Source organism: Simochromis diagramma, unplaced genomic scaffold (assembly GCF_900408965.1).
Source record: "Simochromis diagramma unplaced genomic scaffold, fSimDia1.1 OVJJ01000308.1, whole genome shotgun sequence".
NCBI classification, from domain to species: Eukaryota; Metazoa; Chordata; class Actinopteri; order Cichliformes; family Cichlidae; genus Simochromis; species Simochromis diagramma.
This window is the reverse complement of record NW_024386785.1, coordinates 2,010,361-2,029,016: the sequence shown is the minus strand read 5'-3', so window position 1 is coordinate 2,029,016 and position 18,656 is coordinate 2,010,361. Positions and strand designations below refer to the sequence as shown.

Here is an 18,656-nt window from a genome sequence, read left to right as displayed (position 1 = left end):
CTGTGGACAGATGTAAAAAGAGACAATTGATCCTCTCATTCGAAAGAAAGTTTTACAGTCTTTACATCAATGAAGATGTTTCAGAGTCCATCAGGAAGAAGAGAAAATTACTGTTACCACAGCTGAGAGTGGCCAGAGACAGAGGTGATATTGCCGTCCTTAAATATGATAAATTAATTGTCAAACCGTCAGACGTCAGACGTCATTTGTAGCTTTTATGATTGGTCTGTTTGTAAATGGCCGACTCTATACTTCTATATACTGTACTACTCCCAGATTCTCCAGAACAGATTTTTCAGTAGCTCATGTTAATATTTCTGAGACACATTTAGAAGCTGCCTTTGAGAATAATGAATCTGAAATGAATGGTAAGTTGTATGGGGAAGACCGAAACAGATTTGAAGGAGCCGTAGCCCCTTATATTAAAGTGTCTTGCAAGGGGAGAGTGAAAAGAGGTTTATACCAGCCTTGAGGCCCTGCTGCAGGTACAGTGTAAAGATGCCACCACAAAGGAGCCAAAGACAAGGAGCCTCATCCTCTCTGATTCAGAGGAGGAAGCCCTGTATAACTGGGCCCCGAGCTTGTGCAGAGCAGAATCCACCATCAGCAAGACGACTGCCTGCTGCAGTGAGGGTCCAGGTGAGCAGGGACCCACCCACAGCTGTCTGTACTGGCCCGCAAGTATTTGATTAGTCCCACCACTTCTGTCCCATGTGAGTGACAGTTCTCACTTGGAGGTCACATAGTAACAAAAAATGTACTTAAAGTACTTAAAATAACACTTTATTTTTAAGTCTGCCCAGTTTTGTCCAGGGGTATTATTTTTGTTTCCCTGTTTTGAATCGGAATGTAGTTTAAATGTTGTTGTTTTTTTCCATAAATTAAAAGAGCTTGAGTTTACAATATTCGTGTCCGTGTCTATTATTTGATTCTGCGCCCACTAAAATCCTTTTAAAGTAAAAAAAACCCTTCTGACAGTTTCAGCTGAAAATAGTTTGACTGGTAAAGATTTTTATTGAAACAGTGTAAACACATTATGATTGATTAAGATGACATGTTTCAAAGACATTCACAATACATCATCTGCAAGTTTGTTGTTGGTTATTTAAGATATTCAATCAACCACTTAATCAGCTTAGCAAGTTAGCAAGCGTAGAACAATAATTAATCAATAAGCAAAATATGAAATCTTTAAATTGTCACAAGTAATTAAAATCATGATAAATGACAAACTGACCAAACAGCATGATTCAAGTCTTAGTAACAAGAGTGAACATATATTAAACATATTTTAACTTCATTAAAAGGAACAGTGATGGCATCAAACAACACTTTGACATTTTATCTCATGTAAAGAAAACAAACTAAGTACAATACATTTTGTGAGCAAGCTAAAACTATGTTGCTGTTTCATATAATTTTAAAAAATATAATTCAGCTATAATTCTGGAAAACGTTCAGACTTCTGAGATGCAGAATCTCAAAGGCCCAGCAGTACTTCTGGTGCCAGCTGCCTCAGGAGTTTTTATGCAGTAACCCAGTCTGCTCATCTATCACTGTATCAGCCACCAAGCAGGAAAAAAAAGACTGCAATGCACTGTGATGTCTGCAGAAAAAATAATTTGTGCTGACTCGCTCTCGATTCAAGATTTTTACAAATCCAGTATCAGGAAGCAGGAAATGTCACTGCAGAGCCATCACGCCCTCATCACAGCCTGATCCAGCTCCTCCCTGCTACAGAGCAGTGCACGCCAGGATGGCCGATCGGAGCAGCTGATAGGAGAGGAGGTGGCAGCAGGGACTGAGCTGACATGGCATAAAATAAAACAGAAAGTTCACAAGCAGCCATACATACATACCTTACACATACTGTATATATATGAACTAGTTATGCATATTTTAGATTTGCATTTAGGCATATGTATTCGATAAATAATCGAGAATCTCTGCACCATAAATGTGCTATATGTGTTTTTATTGTCTGTGACATGTTGATGTCAGGTTGTCAGTATTGCTGCTGTCAACTGTGTTCTGTACACTGAGAGCAAGGGAATATCTGGAGCCCCCCCCCACTAAAACACATAATAATGTGTTTTAGATAATTGAAAGGCTGATTTTATTGAGCTCTCTTTTACATCTTTGTGATTGCTCCTTAGCACTTTTCATGCAAACAATAAACAAAGCCGGGGTTCAAAATGTCAACATCTGGTTCGATTTCCAACAAAAATACCCATAATCCGGAGAACTGTTCACCTTCCTGCTGCTACACTCCACTTTTCTCTTTTATCCAGCTGCGGTATTTGGTAACTCGGGTGTAGACACCAGGTCTGAAACTTAGAGCACAGCCTTTGCCCCAGCTCGTCACGCCTGCCAGGAAAAAACGCCCATGGGAGTTGGCGACAGATAGGGGCCCGCCGGAGTCACCCTGAGAGTTAGAAAGAAGAGTCACAGCAGAACTTGACATTCAGCTCACTTAATTTACTGAGAAATATCTCCGACTGAATCCCAACAAGCATCACAATACAAACCATGTGAATTTCTGAAGGCTTTTACACACTAAAAACGATGTTATTTTGCTGGAAGGATTTGTGGAATTTCTTTTCTTGAACCAGGCTCGATTTTCTGATCCGAATAATCATATCGCTGATTTTGGAAATCAGATGAAGCTGCCAACAAGAGCTCAAACTGCCTTGCAATGTGTACGACAGCTTTACTGCTGTCTTTGCCAAAAAGTGATTTCTGGTGGTTGCAGGAATTTAAGGTCTTATAAATAACTTGTTGACCTAAAATCTGTCAAAAATAGGTCAATCACATCTCTCATGAAGAATATCAATTAGCCAGAAAGTGACTTTTATATATGCTTTAATTATCCAGGTAAAATTAACATTGGCATTAAAAATGTATTTTAAGCTTACTTGAAGTGATCAAAAAAGACCTGGATTGATGAGAATATGGGTACAAATAAAAAGAGAAGATATTTGAAGAATATTATGAATATTATGAAGATATTTCAAAAACAGACAATTTCTTTGTTTTATATGTAACCCTGTCATAAATCTTTTTCACGACAGTCTTTTTACTGATATAAGTAAATATATCAGACGTAAAAAAGAAAAACCCACAGAAAACCATCGGAAATCACTTTTTGGCACAACACTGGCAACAAAGGAAATTTCTACAAATCAACTACAATAATTTCTACAATCAAATCAGTCGATCTGAGTCGAGTCGAGTCGTGGCCAGTCGATCAGAGTAGGCACTAATGAAAAGGTGCTAGCAACCAGATTGCAAGCATGTGTGAATGGTTTGTACCTGACAGGTATCCACGCCTCCTGAAAGGAATCCGGCACATAACATGTTATCTGTGACCCTGTAATACAGGAGGAGATTACACAACCGCCTGCTGAAGATCAGAATTTCCGCCATCTGGAGGACACCCGCTGAGACACCTGAGAGACAACAAGATCAAATCATGTAGAGCTTGTGGATGAATAACAAAAAAAATAGATTCTGTTTGTAAAAGTTTATATTAAACCAAACTACCTCCACAGATCTGCTCCCACTAACTACTCAAATGTTTGTCTTTCTCATTATTTTATTCAAACTCATCACTTCCAGTGTGGAAAGAGCTTTGAGACGGGCAGTGTTTCAGTACTTCTTTATTATCATCTCACCTCCCTGCAGGGTAGTCCCCCAGCCGGTGATCCAAGCCTCTTGGTCTGAGTGGAAGTAGTAGGTGGAGGAAGGCAGGCAGATGGGTCTGATGTGCTGGGTTAGGCTGACTCTGGTGTCCAGCTCCATCAGAGCGATGTCATTGTCTTCAGTGTATCTGTTGTAGTACCTGTGAGCAATGATCTGCTTCACACCCCTCTTTACTGTCCACTCATTGGTCTGGTTCTGCACATGGAGGCCTAAAAAGGCCTCCCATTGGTCAGCGTGAGAGAGCCTATATCAATAAAACAGACAAGGCTGTAAACAACTTCTTTAACCTCAAATCTGGAATTGAATTTAAAATAAAATACTGAATTAGATCAATGATTATTAGCCATTCAGTGAAAAGACTAACTGTCAGGGATTCTAACAGCTCGTCCTTTTACTGAATGGCTAATCATGTAAATTAATAAATGGATCATTTTAAATTTATTTCTACTTATATTTAAAGGCATCTTTACTTTTACGTGGTTTTAAACAAAGCATTAAAAGGATTGAGGAGAGACTTGCATAGCCTCTTGTTTTTCTTAGTATTTAATGATGGTACAATAAACTACCTTTTGCCTTTAATAAGTCACTTTTGTATAATTAGTTTAAATACTCTCCGAATTCTGTTGACACTGTAAAACTGTCAAAGTATGCTAACGTTAAAACAATGTTTTGAACTGTTCCAAACTCAGAGTAAATTTGTTTGTTTGTTTGTTTTTTTACTGTCTTAAAAGTACAGAGTTTGTCTCCTGAATCCAAATTGGGAGTTGGTTCCCACATAAGAGGTGGCTAAAAGGCTCCGACTCCCATTCTACTTTTAAATATCCTGGGAACAAAGGTAAGCCAGGAGTACAAGACTTAGGTACCTGATTGTTCAAGACTTTAGGCAATTGTTGTTCTATTTCCCCGCTATATAAATAAAATGAAATTGAAATGAAAGTTGAATTGACCTTGTGTGTGATTAGAAGGGTTTTAAATTTGATTTTGGATTTAACAGGGAGCCAATAAGGAGAAGCCAGTACAAGAAAGAGATGCTCTCTAGTCCCTGTCAGTGCTCTTGCTGCAGCTTTTATGATCAACTGAAGGCTTTACAGGAAGTTTTTAGTACCGCCAGATAATAACGACCTACAGTAGTCCAGCCTAGAATTAATAAATGCATAGACTATTTTTTTAGCATCACTCTCAGGCAGGATATTTCTAATTGTAGAGCTACTACTGCAAGAAAGCACTCCTACATTCCTGTTTAACATACACATTGAAGTACACATGGTGGTGAAAAATTCCAAGATTCCTCACGGGAAGCCATAGGAATGCCATTTAGAGAAAGTATACAATAATAACTAAGAATTCAAAAACATAATGGGGTTCTTAGGATAGAGTTACATAACCTCCACATATTATTTAATATAGTCCACTACTTATTGGCAGTGAAAGCCCTTTTCAAGGCCATATTAACAGTGTCTGTCACACATGAATTGTTATAAAAGGATCTGTGACTGGCCTCAGACTACAGACTGAAACCTTACCTGAAATAAATTAAGCTGATCTGTCATTCAAGGTCATCTTCTGAATCTCGTTCAGTGTGTCTAAATGGCAATCATTAAAAAACATTTTTGTTTTTGTGAAAAAAAAAGCATCCAAAGTGAGGCACATTGGATGCTCGGGGTTAAAATTTTGGGTCTGAGATGGAATTTCAGACGACACAACCAAAGAGTGAGAACTGGAATTCCAGGTAGAGAAAACTAGCAATGCACTGGAAGCCGTCTAGAAATTCCAGAGTAGATGACTATGAACGAGAGACTCAGGCAAGGTTTTAAAATTTTAGATGTCTGATCATGGATCCAAGTACAATCAATGATCAAACATCTGAACACTACTAAACACTCAGTACTTCAGATGGAGGAGCTCCTACTTGTAAACTATAGTGTCTTGGACACAGTGGGCAGCAGTCAGCAGCCAGCAGTCACTCAGCACAGAGGCTCCACACACGTGTCCTAGCCCCTTGAAGTGGAGGCTCACTTGCCAGGGCCACTCACCCACACTAGCTGACTGACCTCCCACGATACGAGTGCTACTGTACAGATTCGTCCCGCAATCTGAAAGCAAACACAGATCTCAATGTCCAAGTAACTAGAAAAGTCACACTGCAACCATCTGTGGGTGAGTGTGTGGTAAACATACCACAGTTAGCCTCGTCAGAGCCGTCCTCACAGTCCTGCACTCCATCACACTCTGGGTTCAGTTTACTGATGCAGAGTCCATTACTGCAGTGGAAGGTGAACGCTGAGCACACTGAAGCTAAATGAAAGGAGACACACATGATATCAGTCCCTAAGAAAACTCTAATCTAACATGTCTGTGAAGGTTCTCAGTCATCCAGGTCATCGTAGTCTAAGGAGCTTGGAAAGAAAAGTTGCTTGAAGATGTTTCACCTCTCATCCGAGAAGCTTCTTCAGTTCTAAGGGTCAAATGGTGGAGAGTCCCAGATTTAAACCCAGTGGGAGTTTCCCCCAAAGAGGGACAAAGGACCCCCTGATGATCCTGTAGCTAATCACATGAGCCAAGGTGTGAAAACGGGTGTGGGTCACAATCAGCCAGGGTTTCGAGTGAGCTCATTGTGAAACCTGGCCCCACCCTATCATGTGATTTCCTGAGGTCATATGGCCCAGGGTGTGAGTGGGCGTTAAGGGGTCTGGGAAGGGATCTTAAAACTGGATTTCCTGTTCCTGGAGACAGGAAATATACCAAGTGTCTGCCAGGGGATCGAATCGGCAACCTTCCGGTTACAGATGAGCTTCCCAATCCCCTGAGACACGGTCACCCTATATACGCAGGTCACCCCAAACGCCTTCGAAGCTTATGTCTTCTATATTGTGTGATGATTCATGTGCCGAGTTGATTTTTTTTTTCTATTCTCAAACTGATCTCCCTGTTGGAGCTCAGTCTGGGGGAGTTCTTTTTTTTCTCCTCGTCTTTCTTCATGTTGTGCATTTTCCATTGTTATAACTTTCTGACCTGTCTTCCCCATGTGATGTTTGTGTAATGTATGTATAGTCGGAAGAAATTCCTGCGCTGAAGACACCCACAACTGTCGTCTACAAACTTTGCCAGCTCCTGATGATTACCCTCGTCAGTGGTCCACTACTTAACAGTGTGTGGCTGAGCTTCAATCGACACTGGATCTTTGAGTGACCTAGTCAGTACAGCCCTGGCTCTGATATGAACCTGTCTTTTGCTCTTGTCTGTGTGAACGCTAAATTGATCATCATATCCTGTTTTATTAGGAACCTGAAAAGTAGTGTGTCACAGGAGAAGAGCATTATTGTAAATATCGAGTGTTGGGTTTTCATCTTTCACACCATGGACCACGAGCACTGTGCGGGAGTCGGGAGTACCATGAAGAAGTCACGTCTTTGGAAACTGTTACATTATTTATAATGAATAGTGAGTAAACAAACTAACTGTCACTAACCACAAAGTCCTGCATTTGGGTCCTGTTCGTGCCCTGAACCTGACATGGGGAGGTAGGTAGGTAATTGGCAGGGTAGGGAGGTGGGCAGGGTGTTGACATGCAGTTGTTGCTTGTGAAGTGAACTATCAGTTGTATGTCTGGGACTTTTGTATAAAGAAAAGAAAAACTGTTCTATAGATAAAGTTGGGGGGGAAGGATTCTATCAGAATATTTACTTCATCTTCTTTTAAACAGGCTTTATGTAGCTTTTAGCTCTTCTGAGACCAATTCAAGTTGAGATTTAATCCACATTTTTTGCTAAACCTTCTTTAACTCTTTTTACACAAAGAGATCTTTGATGGTTTGGACTCACTGCAGTTGAGCTCATCACTGTTGTCTCCACAGTCATCCCTGCCGTTACACTGCAGAGTCTTCTTGATGCACCGGTTGTTGCTGCACTTGAACTTTCCCGGACAAGCTGACAAGACAGAAAAAAATCCCTTCATCTATTTACCTAGTTCAGAGAATGCTGCAATCCTGTAATTAAACATTTATAAAATAAATAAATAATTCTCTTTAAAATGATTTGGGTTCAGGCCTCCTCCTGGCATCTCCACCTCTCTGCTCATTACTCACCTGTCACAAGATCTGCTGATTAACCTACCAGTTCCTAATCGGGTCATTATGCTGGTTTCTTAATGAGGAAGAAGACTCTCCGTCCTCATCAGATTATTGCATCAGCCAGGAAACGTGTCTGACATCTATCCTGTTCTCATCACCATCAGGCTCTGTTTTGATTTTAACCTGTGTTTCTGTGCAGACTTCTCAGCATTTGGATTCCTGTGATCTTAAAGCAGCTGTTGATGTGATTTGGAGCTATCCAAGTAAAACTGAATTGAACTGAACTGTATATATCACCCAAGGTGATATAAAAAACCTGCAGGACACTGGCACTCAAGGCCTGGGGTTGCCTACCCCTGATTTAGATATATATATGCCCCACACTGAATGGATTGGCGTGTTTCTACCCTTTGTCAAGAGGAATGGGTCTCCACCAAATCCCAGTTGTGATAGGGACTGCATTTGCCATGAACGAGGAATTCCTAATAAGCATGGGACAAAAACTTGTGCTGTTCAGTGGTAACACTAATTGTCTTCAGAGCAGTACATCAGGAGTTTAAATCCCAACCACTAAGGCCCCCAGGCTACACATACCAAAGCTATCCAAAGCCTACTTCAGTATATGAGAAAGAAATATATAAATGAAGCAATGCCCGCTCGGACGTTGCCTATATTAACAAGATCCACATCAGGTGTTGAGGGGCCACGGCATGTTAATGAGTGGCTACTGGAACCAGGTTATGGTTCCAGTGGACAAGCTATGAGAAAATGGTATTATCAGAATGCTACTACACCAGTTACCCCTATGAAAGAGATTACATGAGGATTTGGGACCTATGAATTATTTAACGCCACAATTTACACTTACACTCAAACAACTAGTTGCTCACTGTTCCAACATCTTAAGAGTCCATAAGAAGCAACTGCTATTACTTTCTATGAGGTTTTCTACTAGAATATCTGAATACTGCATTACAGACAATCCCCCTCTGGCAGCACCATGTGGAAGGTCCTGTCCATTTGGCTAGGATAAACAAGCACATGGCTCAAAAATGAGCAGTGCCCAGAAAGGAATTGGCTGAAACACCAGAGGGGCAAAACACCATCTGCAGATAGCACATTCACTTCCTTTCAACCTGTGCACTGCCTGGATTGACCAAGAAAGCCTATGAATTAATGTGTCACACATTGGTGGCCACAACTGCCCGTGTGCTTAATGAATAACTCAGGCAGCAGAAACCCAAGAAAGAAGAGGAGCAAGAAAGTGAACCATCGTGAAAGGACGGGCCCCTGTATGGCATGTTATATGGCACAGTTATATTTGTGCCACAAAACCAACCAATCACAGACTTGGATGCAAAAAATTCTGATTGGCTGTTTTGGTCTCCAGTCAGCTCACTAGCCACTGTAGCTAAACCCAGGCAAATATCCCAGAATGCATTTTGTCCAAAGCTCAAACGAGGCAGTTGTGGAGGAACGCAGAGTGGAGGAGTTTGAAATATTACTCTTTCTGGGTCACAACATAAACTGTGTTCATTTCTTCACTCAAAATAAATGTCTGCTCAAAATGCAACAATTTAAAAAAATTTTTTTTTACATACGCTCTGAATAGTGGCACAAAAATAACGCCATACTCCACAGATGCTCGACCTATTACAAAGCCATGATTTTGGTTTACTGCGAGTGATTTTATTTATTTTTGTTAGTATCCAAGACACGTCACACACAAAGCAGAGTCACAAAGAAAACCCGTGTTTGTGTCTGGACTCACTGCAGTTGATCTCATCGCTTTTATCTCCACAGTCGTTCCAGCCATCACATTGAGAAATCTTGCTGATGCACAGGGTGTTGTTGCACTGGAACCTTCCTGGACAAGCTGATAAGACAAAAACAAAAATCATGTCATCTCTTTATGTCATGGTACCAGAATTTTAGACTTCTGCATTCTATTTTTTGCAGGATTATCTTTAGTTTTCTTCTTAGTCGTTATCAAGGTTTCTGCTTTGGCTCCAGTTGTGATTATGATAGTATGTCTTTCAGTAACACTGCTTCTCCAGTAAGAACCCTGTATTATGAAGTCTTCTTTCTGTGATTTTTCCTTGTTTAATCGCTTCCTTCTTTATTTTGCCAACCCTAGTCACCTGTGTTTAGTGTTCTGTTTTATTTTGTCTTGTTTCCCTGATTAGTTTCAGCTGGGTTCCCTCGTGTTTCCTGGTTTTTCAATGTTTTCAATACTTTCCTTTGTTACCTTTTGGGTTTGGATTGCCTTCAATAAAGAGTTGATTTAATTTAATCCCTGCCTGACAGTCTGCATTTGGGGTCCTCATTCACACACACACACACACACACACACACACACACACACACACACACACACACACACACACACTTTACATCAACTCTGGCTGAATGAAAATATTTGTGCTCTGAAGCTTCAAGTGCCACTGAAAATCCTTCAAAACTGTTTATCAAAATATCAGAAGTCTATGAAAGCTGCTAAATCTGCCTTCTTGTCTGGTCTTATTTTGACCAATTGCCACAAGCCTCGCTCCCTTTGTGAATTTTTTTTTAAGGTATTTTATTGATAAAATTACAACTTCAAGGGCCCAGCTTTTATCGGTACTCTCACATCAAGTCCCAGTCCTAAATGCTTTGCTGTCTTTCAGCAGTTTGAGCCTGTATCTCTTTCGGATGTAGAGGAAATAATTGATCACTTAACAATCTCCATTCCCCATATGATATTCTTCCTGCCCGTAATTTCAAGGAAGCGCTGAACACTATTGGGCCCTGGATTTTATGTATATTGAATGCCTGACTGTCTTCAGGTTGTGTACCGTCTGCCTTCGAGCATGCTGTTGTACAACCTGTTATTAAGAAGACCAATCTTGATTCTAGTGTTCTTTCAACTTAGAGGCCAATTTCTAAACTTCCCTCTTTGTCAAAAATCCTGGAAAAGTAGTATGTAAACAACTTCTTAGATACCAGTGGTATTAGTGAAAAGTTCCAGTCTGGCTTTAAGACCAACTACTTGATCTAACCTTGATCAAAGAATGTTATTGCACTGCTGAGTCTATTCAGTCTTCTAAATCTCACTTAAAGACTCATCTTTTTACTTTGGCTCTGACTTAGGTTAGTTTGACTATCATTTGGCTGGTTTCTATGTTTTTCTTGTGTTGCTGTTGTTTTGCTGTTGGTAAATGTGTCTATTTTTATTGGCTCCTAACTTGTGAAGCACTTTGATTGCCATTGTTGTTTTTAATTGTGCTATATAAAAATGTTTTGATTTGATTTGATGAAATGAAATATGTAGAAATTTAATTTCTGCTTTACTCACTGCAGTTTTGTTCATCTGTGTTGTCTCCACAGTCATCAATCCCATCACACAGCCAAGATTTGGGTTTACAGTGACCATTTTTGCATTGTATCTGAGATGCGTCACATGCTAAGCAGAGAAACAAATTGAACACAACAACAATAAAATGCTACAGACTGAGAGTGATTTACAGTTTTTTTTAGGTCAATTCCAGTTGATATTTAACCTGGATTTTTTTTGCTAAACCTTCTTTTATTCTTTTTAGACTTCGTACAAAGAGATGTTTGATGGTTTGGACTCACTGCAGTTGATCTCATCGCTGTTATCTCCACAGTCGTTCCAGCCATCACATTGAGAAATCTTGCTGATGCACAGGGAGTTGTTGCACTGGAACCTTCCCGGACAAGCTGATAAAACAAAAAGTCCCTTCATCTATTTGCCTGGGTTGGAAAATGCTGAAATCCTTTTATGAAAATGTTTTTTAAAAGTCCTCTTTACAGTCAGTTGGGATGAAGGCCTCATACTCAGCAGTGAAACCCTGGTCAACATAGGAGGAGTCCGAGTTAAACGTAATGGTCACCTCGTTGCTTTTGATGGTGATCACTCTGCTGTTTAAGCCATTGCCACACAGCCTACAACAAAAAAAGAGATACAGACACACACTGAGCTGTCTGTCTGTCTAAACAGACATACATACACACACAAGTCCTAAAATAGTGTTTTCAACACAGTCTAATGACAGGGGATGAATAACTAATACTTTCAGGTAGAGCACATACAGTGTGATTCTGTTGAATAACACAGAACAATACTCGTCCAGCTACAGAGAAGCTTCATGACCAAACAGCCAAATGTATAAACTCAAGTTTGTTCCTGAAATGTAAATTTGAGCCAGAAATCTGAGCTACAGACTCCTCAAATAGATTCAATCAGTCATAAGCTCAGGTACTTAAATCCCCCCACCCCACCCCACCCACTCAGTGTGCAATATCACTGATCACACTGCACCTCACAATGCACCTGCTCCTCAGAGGGCATGTATGTGTATGTATATATATGTTTGTAAGCGTGTATGTGGAAATATGTGTGTGTACATATGTACGCATGCATGTATGTATGTGTGTGTATGTATGTATTTATGGGTGCGTCCATGCAGGTGTATGTATAACTTGTACATATCTTTCTTGTGTACATTTGTCTGTGTTATTGTGTAAATAAGTATGCTTTTGTGTACTTCACACACAAACTGCCTTTCATTGTTTTTGTAACAATGGCAATAAAAAGCTATTCTATTCTATTCTATTCTATTCTATTCTATTCTACATGTTGAACTAGTTGGATGTGAGAGAGTAACTTCTTATTTGTACCAGAAAGAACACAGCTCCAGTAATGTAGCCAAGAAAAAACAAAAGAATATGTGACTTTTTCATGCAAAGCATGACTGCACAACTTACTGATGTGTGGTTCAAAGGTTAGAACTGAGTCTAATTTTACCCTCTTTAGATTGTAGCAGTTGGCTTCACATTAGCATGTATGGGGAAGAATTTCAAAATTGTTCATGTAACTTTCAAGTAATTTTTCAAGTGGCCTCGAGCGAAAGCTTTGCAGGCATGAAGAACAATGACCCATGAACCATTCAAGTATAAAAAAGGGATGGGGCAATGTTGTGCCAACACATAACCAACTACAGTAATTCTACATTAATTCTGATTCTGTGGTCATCACCCAGTGTGCCAATGGTCAGCACAAATGCAGTAAGACAATTTTTTTTTGTTTTAAGCATGCTGTCAATTCTAAAATAGGAGTTTTTCTACACCTGGGTCTGTATGATCTCAGATATTAGGAAAATCCTTTATATGGTCACCGTGCGCACACAGCTGTGCCTGTGGGCACACAACCTCCATCCACCTGCTGTTCCAACATTCTGTTTGTGAGCATCAGTTCATTAGTAAAAAGTTGGCTTTTTAGAGAGGAGCTTGTTTCAGACTGCGCTTAGAGGCTACATCAAAAGCCCATTATCAGATAAATTATTATTATATGAATCAAAGCTACTCTAGTCCAGTCCAATAACAAAAGATTGAGATGAAAATGAGCAGAATAAATCAAATTTAAGGCAATGTTCACAATTTGAGTGATCAAGTCATAAAACTCTTCTGACACATTGACTTGTGGTCTTTATTTGGGACTTGCTGACTCAGAACTCTGCAGTCTAAATTTGGACTCATGCAATCCCACCACTGACACGGATGATGTACAAAGTCAGTAAAAGGAGGCATAAACTGATGCTTACTTACCTTTCACCGTTTGATGTCAACGTAATCATGGGGGCAATGCTCACTTTGATTTCCCACAAAGAACTTTTTGAAGTCAACCTTCACAAATTTTTCCTTTGCAACCTGAAAATCAAATACAGCTCAAATGTAATTATTACTGAGAAAATGTTGTGAAAATGAATGTCAAGGTCATCACAAATCTGATGTAGATGATAGCAACCCCTTATTCATTTTTTTATTCTTAATTTTTTAATTTTTAATTTAAATGAAATTAAAATAGGATCTTGAGGACTTACCTCGATGTTCCACACACCATGATGTGCTTGGAGGGTAATTGGAGGGAAAAAACGGTGAAGAGAACAAGCCTTGTCTTCAGTCATTGTGCCACCACAATCTGAACAACAGATAGTTCATCACTATACTCAGCTTCCATCTATTAAGTTTCTAATATCACAAGAATCAGCAGAAATGTCAGGAGATGGCGTTTACACTGACACAACATAATCCTGCAGGTCAACTGAATTCTATTTCCGTACACATTCAAGTGCATAATCCCAGTTACAGTGACATGTTGTGTCAGTGAGCTCTAGCTTATGGGTTGTTTTATTGAATAATTATACATTTCTGAGAATGCATCAGTTTCTTGGAAGACAAAATTACACATTAATCATTGTATATAAGTGCAATATTATTTCATGAAATTCTTTGAGACCCAGTTGAAAACAATTGTTTCTTTTTTTCCTTAAAAAACAGAAGAAGTGATAACTGTTCACAATGTGTCTGCATTTACTTAGTTTAGTCACAGGAATCTGGAAGTAGCTTGCTTTGAAGCCAGGGAAGTTTTTCTCCTCATTTGTGACCAGCGTCAGTAACATGACGTTTCCAGAGATGAAGGATAATGATTTTTGAGGATGACCACACTGTCTGAGAAAAGAACGGATATATTAACTTTTACAGAGGAAACTTTAAAGATGCCTGAAAGGCCTGTTTTATTTCTGATAACACAGAGCAGTGATACCACAGTCCTGGGGCTGGATGCATGTAAAGATGTGAAAAAGAAAAAAGAAAAAAACATCCCAAGCATTTATAAAGGAAGAATGTGTCTATAAAAATAACAGCTCTCCCATATAGCTCAGACCAGATCTACACAGTTTGGTTTTTAAGTTAGGCAGGAATTAAGGTAGCTTACCAAACTATAACATCTATCTACATTATTACAAACTTAGTGTTCAAAAACTTCTTTGCAAACAAATCCAACAATAAAAGAATGAGTGTACCTTTCTGCCTTTTCCCATACACATAGCTTTAGCTGTGAATTTGCAAAAATTCATGCATCCACCCCTGAAGTATATCTGCCCATCACTGTAATAAGCTAAAATCTCAAACACACAGAGGTAGATGACAGTTTAAATTCTGGGAGAGGGATTATTTGTCTCACTCTGTCAGAGCACGTTTCTCTATGGGAGCCAGCGAATCATAGGCTTTGATGAAGTCGTGCTGACAGTCGTCCTCCAAGATCAGAGTGTGGAAGTCGAGCCCTAACTCGGTGGCCCGGGTCCGCACGAAGCCTCCACTGCAAGTTGAGATTTGGAGGATAAAGATAATAGGGAAACCCTGGAGAATGAACAAATCCAGGGTTTCTGACGTGGATGTCGAAGAACATCCTCTCTGAAAATACATTGAAAAAAGTTCTTGTTTGACCCACACCAGCACTACCATGAATGCATCACTTTTTTTCCAACAGGATATGAAGATACAAGCTTTTATATTTTGCAACCTATTTACCTCCATAAACAGACTTCTTTACATTTTAATTTTAATAAACTTGTATACTTTACTACACAAATGCTTGCAGGTAAACCAGTTCTCACCAGTTAATGGGGTCCTGGCCAAGCGTTGATCTATAGCTGTGAACACAAAAATACATTTACTAGGACACCACATATCAGTTCTTCACTACTAACTCAAATTTCATGATGCTGAAAATGTTCAGATAAATACTGGTGGAATTTTCTTTTTTAATCGAATTAAGCGAAAACGGAGACAATGATGCATTTTAGTCATGTGATGCAGTCATGTGACCAATTAAACTAAGATAGCGGAGGGCATTATACAACAGTTGTTTTGTTTGCTCTCAATTTTGACAGCCCTGTTAAAGATTAATATGTCTGCACATGCTCCAGATAGCTTTTCTTCAAATTCTTTAACTCTCACTCGCTTTTGCACTTTTGTACATTTGTGATACTCAACATCTCCACCTCATTGTTAGTCCATTTAAAAAACTTTTCACGCACGTGCAGGACTGGGACGTAAGTGTTTTCGGCCGTTTTAATGTGGAAGCACAACTCTGTGAAAACGACTGAAAACGATAATGTGACGCAGAGCGTTTTCAGGAAAAAAACGCTGTTTTCAAATCTATCCGGGCTGGTGTGGACGTAGCCTGAGACCCCATTGCCTTATCAGATACAGTGCAGCAGTCTAGCAGCCACTAGAGCAAATCCAGTGTTTCAAAGACTTCAAAGTTTCTCACCACTGGGAGACAACAGTGATACAGAAATAGATATGTTATTCTAAGTGGTCTCCAGCAAACATCAGTGTTGCATGTACCACACACTATAAGGCATTTTCAGCAGTCGTGCAACCACTTAGGAATCTCTGTTATATTCTGAATCATTTAAATCAACTAAAATCCCGCTGTGAGGGAAGTGGATACCAGAAGATCTCAGATATATGTTAACTTAACATTTTTTAAAAAGTAAATATGGTGCTTTGAGTTCAAAGGCTCATATATTAACCTAACTTAGATCATTCTTACACTTTTCAGAACTTTTGAGATGTTTGAAGAAATGTGTCCTCTTATGGACTATGTGCATCTTCCTGTATAATGCTGCCATCTGTTAGTCACTGCTGAGTCATATACCTGTTGGAAGTCTGAACTACTTCCTTACAGAACGACCTCTTGACCAGAAAGCAACATTTACTCCAGGAACTCATTTACAATGGCAATTGATTGGGTAACAAACCACAAACAAACCTGTAAAAGAGCGTAAATTTATGGATCTATGAGCTGTCAAACCTTGTGAGATGATGCTGCTGATGTTCAGGGTGTCACTGGGTTTCAGCAGCCCTTGTCCCTGTTGGCTCCATTCACTTTCTGCTGGAGGCTCCAGAGATTCAATGGCTTGATCCACAGTGGTTTGCTGAGGGACGGGGACATCAAACTTCGACTCATAATACACCACAATGCTGTCGTCACCGCTGTCACCCTCACTGCTCCACAAGACACAGAGAGGATTTATACAGACTTTATTTTTAAAGTGCCCCACTGAACAAGAGAGTTCAGTATTTTAGGTACAAACCAATCCACCACATTAAAACCAATCATCGAATACTCAGATGCAAAGGACTACAGCTCAGCGTTTAACACCACAATACCAAACTGGCCATATTTATAAAACCTAATTTATGTATTCAAAATATTAATATGTGCATTGCTGGTAAATATGGACCCAATTTTGAATACCCCTTCTTTTTTCATACCTCCCAGTCTTACACATGTGGTTTTAGTGTCAGGGTCACAAGGTTAGGTTTATGATTAGGCATTCATTTCTGATGGTTAAGGTAAGCGGCTAAGGAAAGCATTGTGTCAACGACAAGTCCCCCCTAGGATAGCAACACCTGATATGCGCGTGCGTGTGCACATGGCTGGGCATGGCTGCCCTCTGACCACCCCGGGAGGCCATTGCGTCTTGATCCATGTCACAGTTGCACCGACTCTAATGAACTGACTGTTGATTCAGCACCTTAACATCTTTAACTAGATAAGCTGATCACAGTGAACAAATGACAACAACACAACACTTAGCAGTCAGCATGACACCATGGCCCCTGACAGGCAGTCAAGTTTCTGTTTCACAGTACCTGAAAGCCTGGACGGTGTTGCAGTTGAAGTATTTGGCCAGCATTGAGTTTTTGAAGTAAATCAGTTTCAGCTGAAAGAGAAAAAGTCACACATCATTGCAGCGACTTCCTTTAATTGCCTCAACAAAGACAGAAACACACAACAGAGGAAGCCACAGGTTTGTGATAACATCAAGATTACAATACAGATTCATAGCAAGCAGTCATTTAGCAAAATGAACCATGTTGTAACTGAATCATTAGGCAGTTAACCCTGCAATTTAATCAGGCCTCATTGTGTGGATATATACATGAACTGCTTTAATTCTTTGTGGCACAGATTAAACAACAAGATCTGATCCATCTCGACAGGATGGCATCACACAGTCGCTGGAGATTTGTCACAGTGACATGTGAGACTGTGCATGTGACAAAGACCAGTTGAGACCAGTTGACTTCTGTGAAGTCAATGTCATGTTCAAGAAACCAGTGACATGGTGCAGCCACGAGAAGTTGAGTATCATCATCGAGCCCAAAGTGTACCAACAAAATATTCCCTACACCACTACACCACCACTACCAGGCTGAACTGTTGACACAAAGCAGGATAGGGCCAGGTTTCCTACTGTTCACACCAAATACTGACCCTACCATTCAAACGCAGCAGAAGTCAAGACGCTTAAAACTGGGCAATGGGAAAAAAAATTCATAACATAGAAAAAAGTCTGTTTAAAAATGTGAGATGTTTTCTGTCTTCTATTGTGAATAAAATATTGGTTTATGAAATGTGCAAATCATTGCAGTCCTATATTGTCCAGTTCTTTTGATGTTACTGAACAGCCACAGTTTCCTGTTCCCAGCCGACAGGAGACGTAGTGGATTCAGAGATGCTGTTCTGCAAACCTTGGTTGTAACCAGTGGTTAAAGTAATGCATGCGATACAGCATACATGAGAACACCCATCATGCTGTGAGTCTGTTAGGTCTCACCTGTTGGCTGACTTGAGCAGCCAGCTGAGTAAACTCTGAGCTGCTGGGATCTTCATGCTCTGGCAGGAATCGCTGGTTGCTGATTCCCATGGAGCCGATGTAAATTCTCTGCACCGTGTCATCGTTGTGTACTGATGACACATATGGATGTTTCAATAGAACATATAATTACCAAAATTTTCAAACAACTGTTTGCATAAAAAAAGCCATAACTAGCTGTGAAAGTCCAATTCAGAAAAGTCACCTGGTGTTATACAATTACTCCAAACCAAGTTTCCGTTTTTTATTATATTAATTATATTAGATTATATTATATTATATTATATTATCAAATAAAGAAGCTGATGTGTTATCAAACAAGTGTCTGCATGTTTTCACTTCATGGATGCAGCAGGATGAACAGGTGAAAG

At 39.8% G+C, this 18,656-nt stretch overlaps 2 protein-coding genes across 2 annotated transcripts; both read right to left on the bottom strand.

Annotated features, from left to right (window-relative positions):
- Window positions 1-821: 821 nt before the first annotated feature.
- LOC120728050 (suppressor of tumorigenicity 14 protein-like) lies at window positions 822-11,757 on the bottom strand (the record flags this gene model as incomplete). The annotated part of the gene is made up of 10 exons (XM_040022721.1): window positions 822-2,425; window positions 3,313-3,449; window positions 3,675-3,946; window positions 5,612-5,795; window positions 5,881-5,997; window positions 7,524-7,628; window positions 9,543-9,647; window positions 11,106-11,213; window positions 11,387-11,491; window positions 11,583-11,757. Coding segments are annotated over 10 exons (1,470 nt in total), but the record flags the coding sequence as incomplete, so codon positions are not given.
- A 1,966-nt stretch (window positions 11,758-13,723) lies between these two features.
- On the bottom strand, window positions 13,724-18,390 carry LOC120728053 (suppressor of tumorigenicity 14 protein homolog). The gene is made up of 7 exons (XM_040022724.1): window positions 18,247-18,390; window positions 17,279-17,349; window positions 16,434-16,627; window positions 15,229-15,264; window positions 14,796-15,025; window positions 14,148-14,281; window positions 13,724-13,751 (listed from the first exon to the last, which is right to left on the bottom strand). The coding sequence occupies exons 1-5, from the start codon at window positions 18,334-18,336 to the stop codon at window positions 14,832-14,834; spliced, it is 585 nt and encodes a 194-aa protein (XP_039878658.1). The 5' UTR covers window positions 18,337-18,390; the 3' UTR covers window positions 13,724-13,751; window positions 14,148-14,281; window positions 14,796-14,831.
- Between the last annotated feature and the right edge of the window lie 266 nt (window positions 18,391-18,656).

Coding starts and splice junctions, on each gene's coding strand:
- LOC120728053 (XM_040022724.1), bottom strand. CDS start 18,336: ATGGGAATCAGCAACCAGCGATTCCTGCCAGAGCATGAAGATCCCAGC. Junction 16,628..17,278: donor AACACCGTCCAGGCTTTCAG/GTACTGTGAAAC, acceptor CTTGTGGAGCAG/TGAGGGTGACAGCGGTGACG. Junction 15,265..16,433: donor CAGCAGCATCATCTCACAAG/GTTTGACAGCTC, acceptor TTGTGTTCACAG/CTATAGATCAACGCTTGGCC.